At 59.7% G+C, this 14,384-nt stretch overlaps 3 protein-coding genes across 8 annotated transcripts; 1 reads left to right on the forward strand and 2 right to left on the reverse strand.

Moving 5' to 3' along the window:
• The first annotated feature begins 1,733 nt into the window (after nucleotides 1-1,733).
• On the forward strand, nucleotides 1,734-6,321 carry LOC129125894 (cathelicidin-B1-like). Its single transcript, XM_054641583.2, has 5 exons — nucleotides 1,734-1,970; nucleotides 2,177-2,281; nucleotides 2,378-2,461; nucleotides 2,568-2,688; nucleotides 6,272-6,321. Exons 1-5 carry the CDS (start codon nucleotides 1,734-1,736, stop codon nucleotides 6,319-6,321), a joined length of 597 nt encoding a protein of 198 aa, XP_054497558.2.
• Nucleotides 6,322-7,288: 967 nt separating this feature from the next.
• On the reverse strand, nucleotides 7,289-9,000 carry CAMP (cathelicidin antimicrobial peptide). Its single transcript, XM_054644162.2, has 4 exons — nucleotides 8,671-9,000; nucleotides 8,220-8,327; nucleotides 8,055-8,138; nucleotides 7,289-7,438 (listed from the first exon to the last, which is right to left on the reverse strand). Exons 1-4 carry the CDS (start codon nucleotides 8,998-9,000, stop codon nucleotides 7,328-7,330), a joined length of 633 nt encoding a protein of 210 aa, XP_054500137.2. The 3' UTR covers nucleotides 7,289-7,327.
• LOC143694637 (uncharacterized) lies at nucleotides 8,288-12,219 on the reverse strand. Of its 6 annotated transcripts, none has more exons than XM_077182282.1 (4): nucleotides 9,855-12,219; nucleotides 9,671-9,775; nucleotides 9,513-9,596; nucleotides 8,288-9,402 (listed from the first exon to the last, which is right to left on the reverse strand). In XM_077182282.1, exons 1-4 carry the CDS (start codon nucleotides 10,011-10,013, stop codon nucleotides 9,226-9,228), a joined length of 525 nt encoding a protein of 174 aa, XP_077038397.1. In that variant the 5' UTR covers nucleotides 10,014-12,219; the 3' UTR covers nucleotides 8,288-9,225. The 6 variants fall into 6 exon arrangements, with proteins under 6 accessions (XP_077038397.1, XP_077038536.1, XP_077038469.1 ...); XM_077182421.1 differs by having other exon boundaries at nucleotides 10,835-12,216; XM_077182354.1 differs by having other exon boundaries at nucleotides 9,226-9,399.
• Nucleotides 12,220-14,384: the final 2,165 nt, after the last annotated feature.

Here is a 14,384-nt window from a genome sequence, read left to right on the forward strand (position 1 = left end):
TGTGGCTTTTTAGTGCCTGCTCAGGGCTGGCACGGGCAGCTAAAAATGAAATTTAAATATTTCACATTGATTTTGAAACTCTTTCTCTTGCTGCTAAATCCTAAGTGGGATTCATGGGGGAAATGGGAATAGCTGAGGAGTTTGGAAGGAGCTGGGAGGATTTTGGAGGAAATTCAGAAGGAATTGAAGAATTTGGAGGGAATCTGGGAAGGAACGGGGAAGAATTTGGAAGGAATTACAGAGTTTAAGGGAATTTTTAAGGAACGGGGCACAGTTTGGAAGGAATTGGGAAAGACTTGAAGGGAAGCAGCGAGACCGATCAATCCTCAGGGATGTGTTGGATCCCCATCCCTGGAGCTGAGCCTGGATTTGGCGCAGGATGATCCCACCCTTCTCCATGGAAGGTTGGAGCTGGCTGCACCTGGAATGTTCCGGGGTCAGGTGGGGTTTGCTGCAGGGCTGTGACTGACACTGTCCCTCCCCGGGGACTTCCAGGTGCCAGCCCTCGGTGTCGCTGTCCCCGTATGATTTATGAGGAGGTTTTCCACTGCTGGGTGGCTCCAGGGGGGCCCGAGCCGAGGGTCACTCTCAGGGCAGGATCCTGGGTGTCCTCCTGAGCTTCCTGCTCCCCTGTTTGCAGAGGGGACAGGCCGTAAATCACCCCCGGGCTGGAAAACCCCATCTGTCTGCAGAGAACAAAGGGGAAAAGTCCTTGGAGACCAAAAATACCCCAATTGTCCCCAGCACTGCCAGGGCCACCACTGACCGTGTCCCCAAGTGCCACATCCACAGGGATTTTAAATCCCTTCACCAGTGGAGACTCCAGCACTGCCCGGGGCAGCTGTGCCAGGGCTGGACAGACTTTTTGGGGAAGGAATTTTCCCAAATCCAACCTGAACCTCCCCTGGCCCAGCCTGAGGCTGTTTCCCCTTGTCCTGTCCCTGTTCCCTGGGACAAGATCCCGACCCTCACCTGGCTCAGACCTTTCATCACCACCACGATCTGGACTATCCATGGCCAATGTGGGAAATGGATTTGTGGAGAATTCTCAAAGCCTGACAGGAGGCTCACAGTGTGTGCATCTGTATGTAAACTGAGACAAGAAATGCTGACTTAGAAATGCCACGGAATAGGACAGACATTGCTGAGGGAGAGAAATGGAACTAGAAACAAGTTTTAAAGGATGGCCTTGCAAATGAGACTGGATACTTTGGAGAAATAAAACTATGAAAGATTAAAAAGTCATTTTAGATTATTGGCTTTAAAACATTTACAGCACGGTGTAGCAAAAGCTGATAGGTCAAGAAACACTTATAATGTGTTGTAATTAGGAAATAGTTGGTTTTTGATCGTGATGGCGTGAATTATAACATCTGTATTGCCTTACCCTTCACATGAGACTGAAAACAGAATAAAAATTTTTAAAACACCTCTCAGTTGCCCCATCTCTGGGTCAGAAAAGAGCTTAATCTGGCAGGCCATGTGTGTCACCCCTGTCCCTGTCCTTGCTGTCACCCCGGGTCACACATGGCAGGGGGACTCCAACCCCTGTGTCCCTGCTGACCGACGGTGACCGGCACACCCCTCCCCACGGCCCTGGGCACTGCAGCGGGCTGGGCCGGGCTCCTGGCCAGATTCATCCCCCTGGAACGTCCCTCTGTGCCAGCCCCTGGGACGCCCAGGGCAGCTCCCATAAAAGCGCTGGGGAGCAGGATCCAGGATCCAGGAGCGCCATGGGGCCGAGCCGAGCGCTGCCACTGCTGCTGCTGCTGCTGCTGGCGCTGGCTGGAGCCTCCACACCAGGTCCACGCGGAGCCACGCTGGGACAGGATGGAACCGCGCTGTCCTCGTCCCCACCGCGGTCCCTGAGCTACGGGGACGTGGTGGCGGCGGCCGTGGAGCTGCTCAACGCCAGGGCTGTCAGTCCCTACGTGCTGCGGCTGCGGGAGGCTCAGCCCCGGCCCGGCTGGGTGAGTGCTGAGCTCTCCCTTCCCAGGGGAAGCTCCAGGGCTGGGCATTGCTGGATCCAGGGTGGATCTGCCCCGTTTTGGGGCTGAGCCCTGAGGGGCTGAGCCTGACCCATTCCAGGCTGGATTCTTGGGGCAGGTTCTGGCCCGGTGTGGGGCTGGGCACTGGGGGGAGGTGGATCCCTGATAGATCCTGTCCCTTTTCCCAGCCCTCGGACCTGCAGAGCCGGCAGGAGCTGAGCTTCACCCTGGAGGAAACCACGTGCAGGACACCGGGAATGGCCACCAGCAACTGCAAGAGCCGCTGGCTCGGGGTGAGGCTCCGTCTCCGTGGGAACTGGGGATAGTCCAGTGGGGAAACTGAGGCACGAGGGGGTTGGGCTCTCCTGTGTCCCCTCTGTGCCCCACAGGCGGTGACCTGGTGCCAGGGCTCCGTGTTCCTGGAGGGGCAGCAGCCCACGGTGGAGCTCTCCTGCGAGAAGGCGCCGGCCGTGGTGAGAAGGGCCTGGAATGGTTCCGAGTCCCCCCGGCTGCTGGGGGTCCCCCAGGTCCCTTCCTCATCCCTCCCTGCAAGTCTGACCCTGCTCTTTGTTTTCCCAGTTTGGCCAAGTCTGGAAATCCAAGATCAAGGATTTCTTTGGCAAGGTCAAGCAGCGCTTCCGGGGCTTCTTCCAGTGTGGTCGGATCTGGATCCGGGACAGGCTCAACCTCAAGGCACCCTGTGACTGGTGTCACAAGGGTTTTCAGGGTGAAGAAGAGACGAGAACGTTGACTCCATGATCAGAAGGCTTGATTTATTCTTTTATGATATATGTTACATTAGACTATACTAAAAGCAATAGAAAGGAAAAGGTTTCTTGAGCAGCTAGCTAAGCTAAGAATAGAAAAGGAATGAATAACAAAGATCTGTGTCTCAGACAGAGCAAGAGCCAGCTCTGCCATGAGTGGTCAAGAAATCCAAACACCCACAGGAGACCAATCACCTGTTGCATTCCACAGCAGCAGATAACCATTGTTTACTTTGGTTGCTGGAAACTGCAGCTTCTCACAAGGAAAAATCCTAAGAAAGGATTTTTCATGAAAGATGTCTGCGACATGTCACCTTTTTTTATTTAATTAAATTAAAAGGAAAAAGTGTTTGTAATTTTCTCTGCTGTACTCATGCCGAAGAAAAAGACAAACACTTGACAGGTTATCTGTTGCCAATCAAACTCCACTCAAGTGCTCCTGTGGAATGCACTGGGAATTTCTTCACCTGTAGAACATAAAATTCTATCATATTACTAAAACAATTCTATAATATAAGAAAATGCAAAAACAATGCAAAGAAAATTCAAGTCCAAGCAGCTGAGTTTCAGGAAAAGTCCATGGCTTGAAGATGTTCCTCTTTGCCATATCTGAAAGTTTCTTTTGGTCCTGAAACAGGCCTGCTACAGAAAAAGTCCATCAATAGTTATCAAGAGTCCATTGACAGTCTTCAAAGAATTTTGAGAAAATTTCTGAAATGTCTTGCCACAGCCCTTTATTGAACAACTTGGGCTGAAGCCAATCCCTGGCTCCTCAATGCCTCTGCTCAATGCCTCTGAGCTGCTGCCAGCTCTTTCACCCTTTTTTATTCAATTAATTTTTTTTTTTTTTGTTTTGTTTTTTTTGTTTTTTGTTTTTTTTTCTTCTTGTCGGAAAGAGCAGCAGCAGAGGAGCCAGAGAGAGGCCCTTGGGGGCCCTGGCCCATGTGGAAGGATCAGGAACCCCACACCTGGCCCACAGAAAGGTGGCCCAGGACCAGAAGGGGGAAGCAAAGCCCCCAAACCCAACAGGAGGCCGGGAGGTGGCCCTGGCCCAAGCAACCAAGCCAGACAGCCCAGGCCCAGCCCCCGAGGCAGGCTCTGCATTGGCACAGACTCGCACCCTGCTGCCAGTACAATGGCAGAAGGGGTGACCAAACGCTTCCTTTCCCCAAAATCACCGAGGCATGCCGGCAATGGGAAGACAGAAGCTGTCCCGAGAAACTTCGTCTCGGGTCTGGGGATGTCCTTTCCCCACAGCAGACAAGCGATGCTCGCTTCCTGCTGTGCCCTCTGACTCTGCGATGCAAATGCACCAGGTGTTCCTCCCATCTGCCTCACGGCACCACCTCCACCCTCTCTGGGCTGGGGACCAGGGGCAGAACTTTCGGGACCCACCTCCCCCTCGCCGCTGGGGCGCGCAAGGGGCGGCAGAGAGATTCGCATCCCCCAGGGGGAAACCCCGGACCAAACACCCCCCAACCCGCCAAAAATGCTGATCTTGAAAACAGGCAGCCGCGCTGCGCCCACAGCCAGCTGTCGGGCCATGCCTCCTCCACGGAAGGACAGGCTGACGCCCTCTTCCTCTGTCCCAGCTCCCGCTGTAGGGGCAGCCCCGGGACAACCCGAAAAACTCGGGGAGGAAGTCACGCTGGATGCAGGAGGCGCCGCTGCAGCTGCCGCCGCCGGCTCCAGGGCAGCCTCTGACGCAGACACGGAGGACGGAGTCCCCACAGGCGGCAGAACTGCTGGGGAGGGCAGCGGGGCCGCCTGGGGAGGCGGCGGGGGCGGCACGGGGTCGGCAGCATCTTCTGCGCCGGGCTCTGACATCGGCCGCGGAACCGCAGTCGCAGAAGGCGGCGGGACGGCCGGGGGGAGCGGTGGATCGCTGTTGCCCAGCAACATCGGCGCTGCCGCGGGAAGCGGTGTCTCTGAGATCTCAGATGCAGGCAGGGAAGCCGGCGGAACCGCGGCCGGAGCGCACACAGGCTCCACGGCAGGGGCGGCCGCGGGACGGGCCGCGCGGGGAACCGCCCGCACCCGCGGGGCGGGTTGGGGCGGCGCTGGCGGCACTGGCCGGGGCGGTGCCCGTGGCGCTGGCCGGGGCGGTGCCGCCCACTCCCATCCCCCCTGAGAGCAACGGGATGGGGGAGAAACCGACTCCGTCTGAGCATGCTCCGAAGACACAGTAAAAAAAACTTTGGCTGCGGGCGAAACTTCGCCCCCCCACTGCGGTTCAGGGGGGCTGGAAAGCAGCAGAGCGTCCCCCTCCAAAGGGTCCTCCCCCGGAATCGGGGGGAACGGGGCTTTGCCCTTGCAGTTAGCAATCCAGGGAAAAACAGCTGCTCTCCGTTTCAAGACTAGAAAGAGCAACAAAAAGGTTGGATAAATCGAGGGGCATCCGAACCCACGGCCCAAAAAAAATTGGAAAATGGAGTCCATACACTCCCAGACAAACACATCAAGGGCATATAGCACATTCGTAAAAAACCCAAAGAGCTTTGCCCATCGAAAGAACTCATAGAAATCTGTCTCCAACAGGAGAATTCCATCCTCTTCACCCCATTTTTGCCAGAGGGCAATAAGTTTCTCCTCTGAAGGGGAGAATGGAACCTCATCCTCTAGGGGAGAAGTCCTCCAGATGAGCAGCCACAAACTGCAAATGGCCTCATCTTCAGGAGGGCAAAACCCAACAGTACCTTGTGACAGTGTCCAGGACTCTCTGGCTATCTGCACGGTGCTGCTGAGCTTTCTGAACATCTTCCTGGAGGCTTTTCAGAAGGTTCTCTTCGTGGTCAGCCTTGCTGTGAACTCTGTCCAAATTCGGATCTTCAGTTCTTCAGCTCCTGGCTAGAATCCACTTCTGTGGTCACTTGCGAAGCAACCATCAACGCCACACATTTGGGGCTCACCCAGTGCAGCAATGCTCCTCTGGTGGTCTCACCAAGTGATGATTGTCCTCCTCAGTCGAGGGTCACCAATTGTGACTGGTGTCACAAGGGTTTTCAGGGTGAAGAAGAGACGAGAACGTTGACTCCATGATCAGAAGGCTTGATTTATTCTTTTATGATATATGTTACATTAGACTATACTAAAAGCAATAGAAAGGAAAAGGTTTCTTGAGCAGCTAGCTAAGCTAAGAATAGAAAAGGAATGAATAACAAAGATCTGTGTCTCAGACAGAGCAAGAGCCAGCTCTGCCATGAGTGGTCAAGAAATCCAAACACCCACAGGAGACCAATCACCTGTTGCATTCCACAGCAGCAGATAACCATTGTTTACTTTGGTTGCTGGAAACTGCAGCTTCTCACAAGGAAAAATCCTAAGAAAGGATTTTTCATGAAAGATGTCTGCGACAGCACCCAAACCCTGAAGGGTGACACTGCTGTGCCCCCTCCCTGTGTCCCCTCTCTGTGTCCCCTCCCTGTGTCCCCTCTCTGTGTCCCCACCCTGTGTCCCCTCTCTGTGTCCCCTCTCTGTGTCCCCACCCTGTGTCCCCTCCCCGTGTCCCCTCCCCAGGTGCTTCACTGCCAATAAAGGTCCCTGCATCACTCCTGGTGTCACCCTGAGCGTCCCAATGGGGATCCCCGAGCTCTCCTGGACCACCAAATCCCCCCATGCCCAGCCAAGGAGCTGTGAGAGCTGGGAACACCCTGAGGGTCATGAATGGGGGTGTCACGAGTGGGGGGCGCTCTCTGGGGCAGATCTGGGGTCCCCCCACCACTCCAAGGCCGTGGAGAGGCAAAGGGACTCCCCTGCTGGTGCTGCCTCCTCGAGACCCCCGACAGCCCCTCCCCATCTCCAGCTGCCTCCCGGCCCTGCCGTGCCGTTCCCTGCCACTGTCACCACAAGGGGGACACGAGGATGGGGACGGTGCTGGTGACAGAAGGTCCCGGGGGAGCAGGAGCAGCTCCCCCAAAATGGGCACAACACGGGCACCACCGGGGTCTCCTCCTGGCACCGCCCCCCTGCAGGGACTTGGAGCCCTGGGATTGTCCTTCCCTGTCCCCAGGACACCTTGGGGGTCCCCTGGAGCCTGTAGGTGTTTGTGGGGTACAGACCCACAGGAATATCGGGGGGACAGGAGGGGCACGCCCAGGGGGCTGCAGCCATGACGCTGCTCCTGCCGCTTTTGGGGCACAGGGGTCCCCGAGCCCCCAGATCTGCACCCACAATGTCCCTGTCCCAAGCCACCATGGGGGTCCCCTCGGGACCTGAACCCCCCCCAGCCCCTCCCCTGCAGCTCCCTGGAGGGCTCACAGTGTCCCCTGTGTCCCCCTCGCCTCCCTTTGCCATCGCTGCTGGTTTGGGGGGGGACAAGATGCAGTGGGGACAATGCCACACGGGGACAATGACTATGGGGACAGTGACACCCTGGGGCTGACGGTGGCCCCTTTTTTGGGTGGGGTCCTGGGGGCTCCCCAGAGCGAACCCATCCCTGTCCCCAGTCCGACCCCACGTCCCCTTGAGGACGGAGCAGCCCCGTATCCCAGCCGTGCCTCAGTTTCCCCGTGTGACAGAGACAGGAGGACACGGTGCCCACACGGCCACTCCCGGTGGCTCCTTTATTATTGCTCAGCCCAGCCCCACGGAGCCCTTCAGGTGGAGTTCATACTTGATCCGGGGTCGGAAGCGCCGAACCTTCCTCAGGAAGCGCCCGAAGCGGCCGCGCTGGATCAGAACCGGCTGCCGGAGGGATGGGGGTGTCAGAGGGCGCGGGGGTGTGGGAATCCTCCCTGGGAGCACAGCCGCGACCCCACCCAGGGCCCCCGCAGCTGGAAACCCACCCAGGACCCCGCACCAGGGACCCCATCCCCAGGATCCCACCCAGGACCCCGCACCAGGGACCCCAACCCCAGGATCCCACCCAGGACCCCGCACCAGGGACCCCAATCCGCAGGATCCCACCCAGGACCCCGCACCAGGGACCCCAATCCGCAGGATCCCACCCAGGACCCCGCACCAGGGACCCCACTCGTGTCCCTGCACCAGGGACCCCACACCTGGGACACTTGGCACCCCATATCCAGAATCCAACACTTGGGACCCCATCCACATCCCCAAGCCCAGACCCCACCCAGGATGCCCCACCTGGGGCCCTGCACCCCACACCCAAACCCAGGACCCCACCCATGGGACTCTGCACCTAAAACCTCCCACCCAGGACCCCCACCCTTCTCTGGAGCCACCACGGGGGAGCAGAGCCCCCGGGGCGTCCCTTTTGGGGGATGTGGGGCAGGGAGGGACCCTCAGGGACCCTCAGGGATCCTCTCCCCTGCCACCCCCGGCTCCCCCCACTCACGTCGGAGGAGGCGTCGAAGCAGCTCAGGTCGATCTCGGGCGAGTCCTGCCGGAACTGCACCGGCCCCGAGCACTCCTTGATGGCCTGGGGGGACACGCGGTGTCACCTGGGGATGGCAGCTGGCCCCCGTGCCCCCTTCCTCCTCCTCCTCCTCCTCCTCCTCACCCCATTCTCCTTGAAGTCGCAGTCGTCGGTGTTGGTGCGGGCGCTGGCGGCGCACTCCGTCTCCATCATGCTGAAGTTGAATCTCCGCAGAGAGCTCAGCTCCACGCCCTGGGGACACGCGTGGGTGGCAGGTGACAGGAGAGGGGTCAGCAACTGGGGTGGCACTAGGAGGGGGTCACCAGTGGGGTGACAGTCACTGGTGTGGGCTCAGGGCCAGCGCTGAGCGGTGACAAGGGGGGATCATGAGGGGTGTGTGACAAATGGGGGGTCACAAGTGGGGGGCACTTACGAGTGGGGGTACTGTGACTGGGGGGACAGGAATTGGGGTCCTGGTCACAAATAGGGGGTCCCGGGTGGGGGACACTCACCGGGGTGGGCTCAGAGTCGGGATGGGCAGCCCCGATCAGGCACCACGAGTGGGGTGGGGGTGTCACCCGTGGGGGGCACTCACCGGGCCGGGCTCGGGCTCCGCGCTGAGCAGCCTGAAGGCGTTCTGCACCTCGGGCTGCCGGTTGTAGGAATCCACGGCCTGCGCCAGCGCCTCGGTGTAGGAGAGGGGCGCCGGGGCGGGGAGGGCGCAGGCCCCCCCCAGCACCGCCAGCACCAGCACCCACGGGCTCGGCATCGCTGTCCCCACGGCCACCCCCGGGCCCCTTTTATCCCCCACGGGAGGTTGGGGACCCGCCCCGGGGCTGCCCCTTGGGAAAGGCCGGGCCCCAAGCCGCAGAGTGGCCGTTCTTTTGGGGGGGTCCCAGTGTGTCCCCGTGATGGGCGGTGGCATCTGAACCCCTCGGGGTCCCCACCCTTGTGGGGGCCCCTTGGCCGGGCTCGGGGGTTTGGGGGCCGGGACCCCTCGGCTGGTGACACGTTGCCCGTGTCAGGTCGGTGCCCGCGGGGTTGCACAAGCCCAGAGTTGCCCCATCGCTGTTGCCCAAGGCCGAGGGTGCCCCCCGGGTGCCCCGAACCGTCACCCGCACACACGCACAGGTCTGAGCCCGAAATCTCTTTATTGCGGCTCTGTTGGGGACAGGGGGCGGCGGGACGGTCCCTGCAGGGACGCGCCGGGAGGGGGCCGAGGCCGCGGAGGGGGCCCCGAGGATGATGATGAGGAGGAGGATGATGAGGAGGATGAGTGACCTGGGTTGGTGCCGGGGGAGCGGGGCTGGGCGCTGTCACCGGGCTGCTGCGGGGAGAAATAAAGGGGGGGGGGGTTTCACTCCAGAGCCAAACCCCCTCCCCCCGAAGTGAGGGGGATGCGTGTCCCACCCCGGGACGCGCTCCCGGAGCCCTCACCGGCTCCCGGCCGCACTCCACCATCGACAGCGGCACGTCGGGCAGGAAGGTGAACACGGACACCTGGGCCGAGCAGCGCTGCACCTGCGGACACAGCGGCCTCAGCACGCCGGGGACCCCCCGATCCCCCGGGTTCGGGGGTCCCACCCCACGCTCACCCTGCCCGGGCGGCCCCGGCAGCCGCGGGGGTCCGGGGCGGGCTTGGGGCAGGGCGGCTGCCGGGCCGTGAAGTTGATGCTGAAGTGGGTCCCCCAGTCGAAGCTCTGCCGGCAGAAAAGCTCCGTGGGGCCCCGCACGGGATGGTGCCGGAGCCGGGAGCACCCCCCGCACCCCTTTTCCTACCGTCCTGGCCACTCCCAGCAGCCGCAGCAGCCGCAGCTCCTGCCCGTGCGTCTCCAGCACGGAGCGCGCCAGCTCCCGGGGCGCGGGCACGGCCGGGGGCACGGCCGGGGGCACGGCAGCGCCCGCCGCCAGCAGCACGGCCCCCAGCAGCAGCGCCATGGGTCCGGCAATGAGCCCCGGCTCCGGCTCGGGGCCCCCGGCTGCGGCTCCAGGCAGGGTAAACAGCGGCCCCCTCCCGTGCCGCCCGCGGGAAGGGATCGGGTTGCCGCTGTTTTCCTTGGCCCGGTGCCGCGGGGGAACGCGCCTGGACCTGCAGGGGATGCGGCGATGCTGGAGCTCGGCAGGGCTGATCCCCCTCCGCGGCCCCTGCCCTGTGGCTGCTCCCAGTTCCTTGGAACGCTGGTCCTACCGAGATCCTGCTCCTCCCGAGCCGGGAGCCACAGCATCCTCCTGCTTCCCACAGAGAGAAGAACCAGGAGCCCCCTCCCCTCTCCCAGCTTCTTTACACGATTTGGGTTTTTAAAATCCCTCTCATCCAGCTCAGATTCATCCAAACACCCCAGCCCCAGGTTTTCCTTAGACTCAGGAACACAGGGTTTACCAAGGACTCCACAGTGTGCATCCTGCTCTCCAATTTGCCTTCCCCAGTTGAGCAGGTCTCATTACCCCAGAATTCAGGATTTTCCTGTTACCTTTGGAGCTAGGAGCTCCCCTTTCTCCTTGCTTCATCCACAGTGGAAAAGCAAAGAAATCCCTGGGGAAGGAATCCCGGGAAGCACATCTGGGAGACACCTGAGCCTCCCAGGATCCCTGGGAACAGCACTCTGGAAACCCTGGGGCCATGAACAGCCCTGGGGTCAGGGGAGCTGCTGCTCTTCCAAAGGTCTTTGTTCCAATATTCCCATTCCTATGGACACAAGCCCCAGGTGGAAGATGGTGGGAGGGAAAAGGGATAATGGAACACCAGGAGAGCAGCTCACCAGAGCCTCCTCTGCCCACGGAGACCATCGGGAGGGGTCCTGGAGAAGAGAAGATGCCACAGGCAACAACTTCATTCTGACCGTGTTTTTTCTTATTTTTCCTTTTTAAAGTCTGAGCAGCACAGAAAAGTCCAAAGGATTCCCATTCCTGGGAAGCCAGCAGTGGATAGATGTGGGAGAAATGGATATGTCCTGATAGATCACATTGATAACCAGATATGCTCATTATAGACCCTAAAATATACACAGTACCCCAATATAGACATCCACATGTACAGCCAGAGTCAGTCCCAGGGATGCTGGGAGCAGGAGCAGACACCAGGAGCGGGGCTGGGGGGCACATCCAGCTCCTCCCAGCCCCTGGAACACTGGGATGGGGCTGGGCACGGGGGGAGATCCCAAATCCCTGGCAGCTGCCTGGCCCTGCCTGCCCGGAGGAGGTATGGCTGTGCCCAGGGTGGCACGGGGAGAGCCGGGCACGGAGAGCTCCAGAGGGATCATGGACCATGCAGGGCAGGGGCTGAAGGGCTGATGCTGCAGGGAAGATGCTGCCAGGCAGCTCTTTGGCTCTGCCAGCATTCCAAAGTTTCCTGGCACAAAACCCATGGCAAAGACCTTTCCTAGCAGAGCACGACAAACTCACAAAGTATTTTCCTTGCCTCTCCTAAAATATCCCAGCCTTTCTGTTCCAGCTGCCTCTTAGGCTTGGAAAATACCTCGATATTTAATTTAAAGGACATCCTGATAATCTATTTTCCATTTTGAAACCCTCAGGCTGTTGCCTGGAGTCGTTTCCATCCATCCTTCTCCAGAGCTTGCCCAAACAATCCTGGTTTAACTGAACTTTTCCTCTTCCTGGTTTCTCCATCCTGTGGCTCTTGTGGAGGTTTTCCACATCAAGCTGAGGAAAGCACGAGAAACTGGGGGTGTCTTGTGTAAGAAGCTCCTGGAAGTGACAGCGCCGTGTTTGTCCTGTTTGGAGACCCCTTGTGCAACCAGGACCCCCCAAATCGCTGCTGGTGCCCCTGGGAGGGCTCAGGTGGTTTTGCTGCTCCCAGAAGGTGCAGATGGATTTTCCAAGTCCTCCAAGTGTGTTTTTATGTCACAACGAAGCCTGGCCCCCTCCTCCAGCCCACAACGGCACTTCCCAAAGGCGCAACCGCAGGAAAACGGACGATGGGTGGACGGATCCGCTCGGCCTTGGCTCTGGACAAGGCCAAGGGGTCTTTGCTCGCCACATTTGACCCTTCAGGACCTTCAGCCCAAAAACTTACAGGTGGGGATTACTCTCAAGTCAAGTTTGTGTCCGGATCGAGCACCTGGAAATCCTGGCACGCTCGCTGCAGACGAGACGCCCCCCAAACCCCAAACCCCAAACCCAAACCCAACCCCCCCGGTGATGTCAGATGGTGAGGAGCGGCACGCAGCCCACGCCCACGCCGCCCTCGTGGCACACCATGGGCGCCATGAACGTCCAGCGGTCGCTCTCGGGGTCGTACATCTCCACCGAGCTGAGGTTGGACTGTCCGTCGTAGCCGCCCACGGCGTAGAGCCGGCCGCAGTTGGCCACCAGGGAGACGCGGCTGCGGCGGCTGTTCATGGGCACCATCAGGTACCACTGGTCGGAGCTGTAGAGCTCGGCGGCGCTCAGGAAGCCGGAGCCGTCGTAGCCGCCGCAGACGAACATGCGGCTGCCCAGGGCGGCCGCGCCGTGCCGGCAGCGCTTGTTCAGCATGGGCGCCACCGAGTGCCAGCTGGATGTGTGCGGGTTGTAGTACTCCACCTGCCAGGGGGAACGAGCACGGTCAGGGATGCTGCTGCTGCTGCTGCTGCTCTGCCTTGGGAATCGCCCTGGGGCATCCCCTGCGGTGCTGGGCACCTCCAAACCTGGGGCAGTTTGGGGTTTCTTGTGGTAAATCGGGGAAGGGAAGGGTCTGGAGCAGGAGGAGTGGCTGAGGGAGCTGAAAGGACTGAACTGCTTTCAGTTAAAAGTTTGGCTGTTATGGGATGGTGCCTGAAGGGTTTGGGTTGGAAGGGACCTTAAAGCTCATCCAGTGCCACCCCTGCTGTGGGCAGGGACAACTTCCACTGTCCCAGGCTGCTCCAAGCCCTGTCCAGCCTGGCCTGGGACACTTCCAGGGATCCACTCTGTGCCAGGGCCTGCCCACCCTCATGGCCAGGAACTACATCCCAATATCCCACCTAAATCTCCTCTCCTTCAGCTCAAAGCCATTCCCTGTGTTCTGTCCCTCCATGCCTTGTCCCCATCCTCTTTCCAGCTCTCCTGGAGCCCCTTTAGGCCCTGGAAGAGGCTCTCTGGAGCCTTCTCTTCTCTCTCAGCCTGTCTCCATGTCCAAGGGGCTCCAGCCCTCAGAACATCTCCACGGCCCCAAGGGGATGAATGAGCCACTTCTGCTCCCCCTCAGGTTTTTCTGTTATGGGTGGAAGTGACACAATTTGGTGGCACAACCACTGGGGGCTGTTTGGATGCCCAGGGACAGGACACAGAGCCCTCCAGCCCCGTGCTGAGGTGCAGGGGCTGAGCCCTGGCCAGGGCCTTACACTGTTGAAGATCTGGAGCCCGTCGTGCCCTCCGGACACGTAGATCCGGCCCTCGAACACGGTGACGCCGGCAGCGCTGCGGTTGGAGCTCATGGGGGTCACTGCTGTCCACCTGGGGGGAGAGAGAGGGGACAGGTCAGCAGGACTCCCACAGATCGTTCCAAGCTTTCCTAGCGCTGGATTCTACCACCTCTCCTTTGCCCACTCCTTATTCAAGCCATTCTCACAGCCCTGATGCCCAGTGGTGCCAGGACGTGGAATGCTGGAGAGGAACCTTCTGGAAAAGCTCTGGGACACCAAGGGCTCTTACTTGTTTGTTTCTGGAGAGTAGGACTCCACTGAGTTGAGGGATGAGTTTCCATCGTAGCCACCACACACGTAGATCTGCCCATCCAGCACCACCGTTCCCATGGCACTGCAAGGAACAGCAGGACCCTCTGAGGTGCCTGGAGGTGCTGTCACCCTGTCCCCAGTGCTGTGACCCCACACAGTCTGCCTGTGGCATCTCACCAAACTGCCTTTTCCCTGGATTCACCTCCAAACTGCTCAGTCCCACTTGAACTCTGAGCTCACAAAGGAGAAAGGTGCTCATGGCAGGAGCACCTCAAATCCTGAGTGTGGATTTGGGCCCCTTTCAAGAGAAAAATACACTGGGGGGCTGGAGTGTGTCCAGAGAAGGGAATGGAGCTGGGGACGGGGCTGGAGCACCAGGAGTGGCTGAGGGAGCTCCAGAGAAACCTGGTGAGGAGCATGTACACCCTCTGCCCTGGACAGCCTGGGCCAGGGCTGGACAATCCCTTCCAGGAGGAATTTTCCCTGTATCCAACCTGAACTCTCCTGGCACAGCTTTAAGCCTTGTCCTGTCCCTGTTCCCCGGGGGCAGAGCCCGGCCCCCACCTGGCTGCACCAGAAACTAACCAAGGAAATCCCAGCTGCCTCCACACTGCCCCACTTCTCCTTTCCCATTTTTCCCCCTACACACACACAT

Source organism: Agelaius phoeniceus, chromosome 1 (assembly GCF_051311805.1).
Source record: "Agelaius phoeniceus isolate bAgePho1 chromosome 1, bAgePho1.hap1, whole genome shotgun sequence".
Classification (NCBI taxonomy): domain Eukaryota; kingdom Metazoa; phylum Chordata; class Aves; order Passeriformes; family Icteridae; genus Agelaius; species Agelaius phoeniceus.

Bases quoted from the DNA above. Each gene is read 5' to 3' on its own strand.
- LOC129125894 (XM_054641583.2), top strand. From the start codon at position 1,734: ATGGGGCCGAGCCGAGCGCTGCCACTGCTGCTGCTGCTGCTGCTGGCG. The intron at 2,282-2,377 runs GTGAGGCTCCGT...TGTGCCCCACAG, and splicing joins GCAAGAGCCGCTGGCTCGGG to GCGGTGACCTGGTGCCAGGG. The intron at 2,689-6,271 runs GTGACTGGTGTC...TCCCCTCCCCAG, and splicing joins GCTCAACCTCAAGGCACCCT to GTGCTTCACTGCCAATAAAG.
- CAMP (XM_054644162.2), bottom strand. From the start codon at position 9,000: ATGCCACCGCCCATCACGGGGACACACTGGGACCCCCCCAAAAGAACG. The intron at 8,328-8,670 runs GTGAGTGCCCCC...GCGTGTCCCCAG, and splicing joins CGGAGCCCGAGCCCGGCCCG to GGCGTGGAGCTGAGCTCTCT. The intron at 8,139-8,219 runs GTGAGGAGGAGG...GTGTCCCCCCAG, and splicing joins GCGACTTCAAGGAGAATGGG to GCCATCAAGGAGTGCTCGGG.
- LOC143694637 (XM_077182127.1), bottom strand. From the start codon at position 11,342: ATGGTCCATGATCCCTCTGGAGCTCTCCGTGCCCGGCTCTCCCCGTGC. The intron at 9,776-10,834 runs GTGAGCTGCTCT...TTCTGCCGGCAG, and splicing joins CGTGGGCAGAGGAGGCTCTG to AGCTTCGACTGGGGGACCCA. The intron at 9,403-9,512 runs GTGAGGGCTCCG...TTCTCCCCGCAG, and splicing joins TGGAGTGCGGCCGGGAGCCG to CAGCCCGGTGACAGCGCCCA.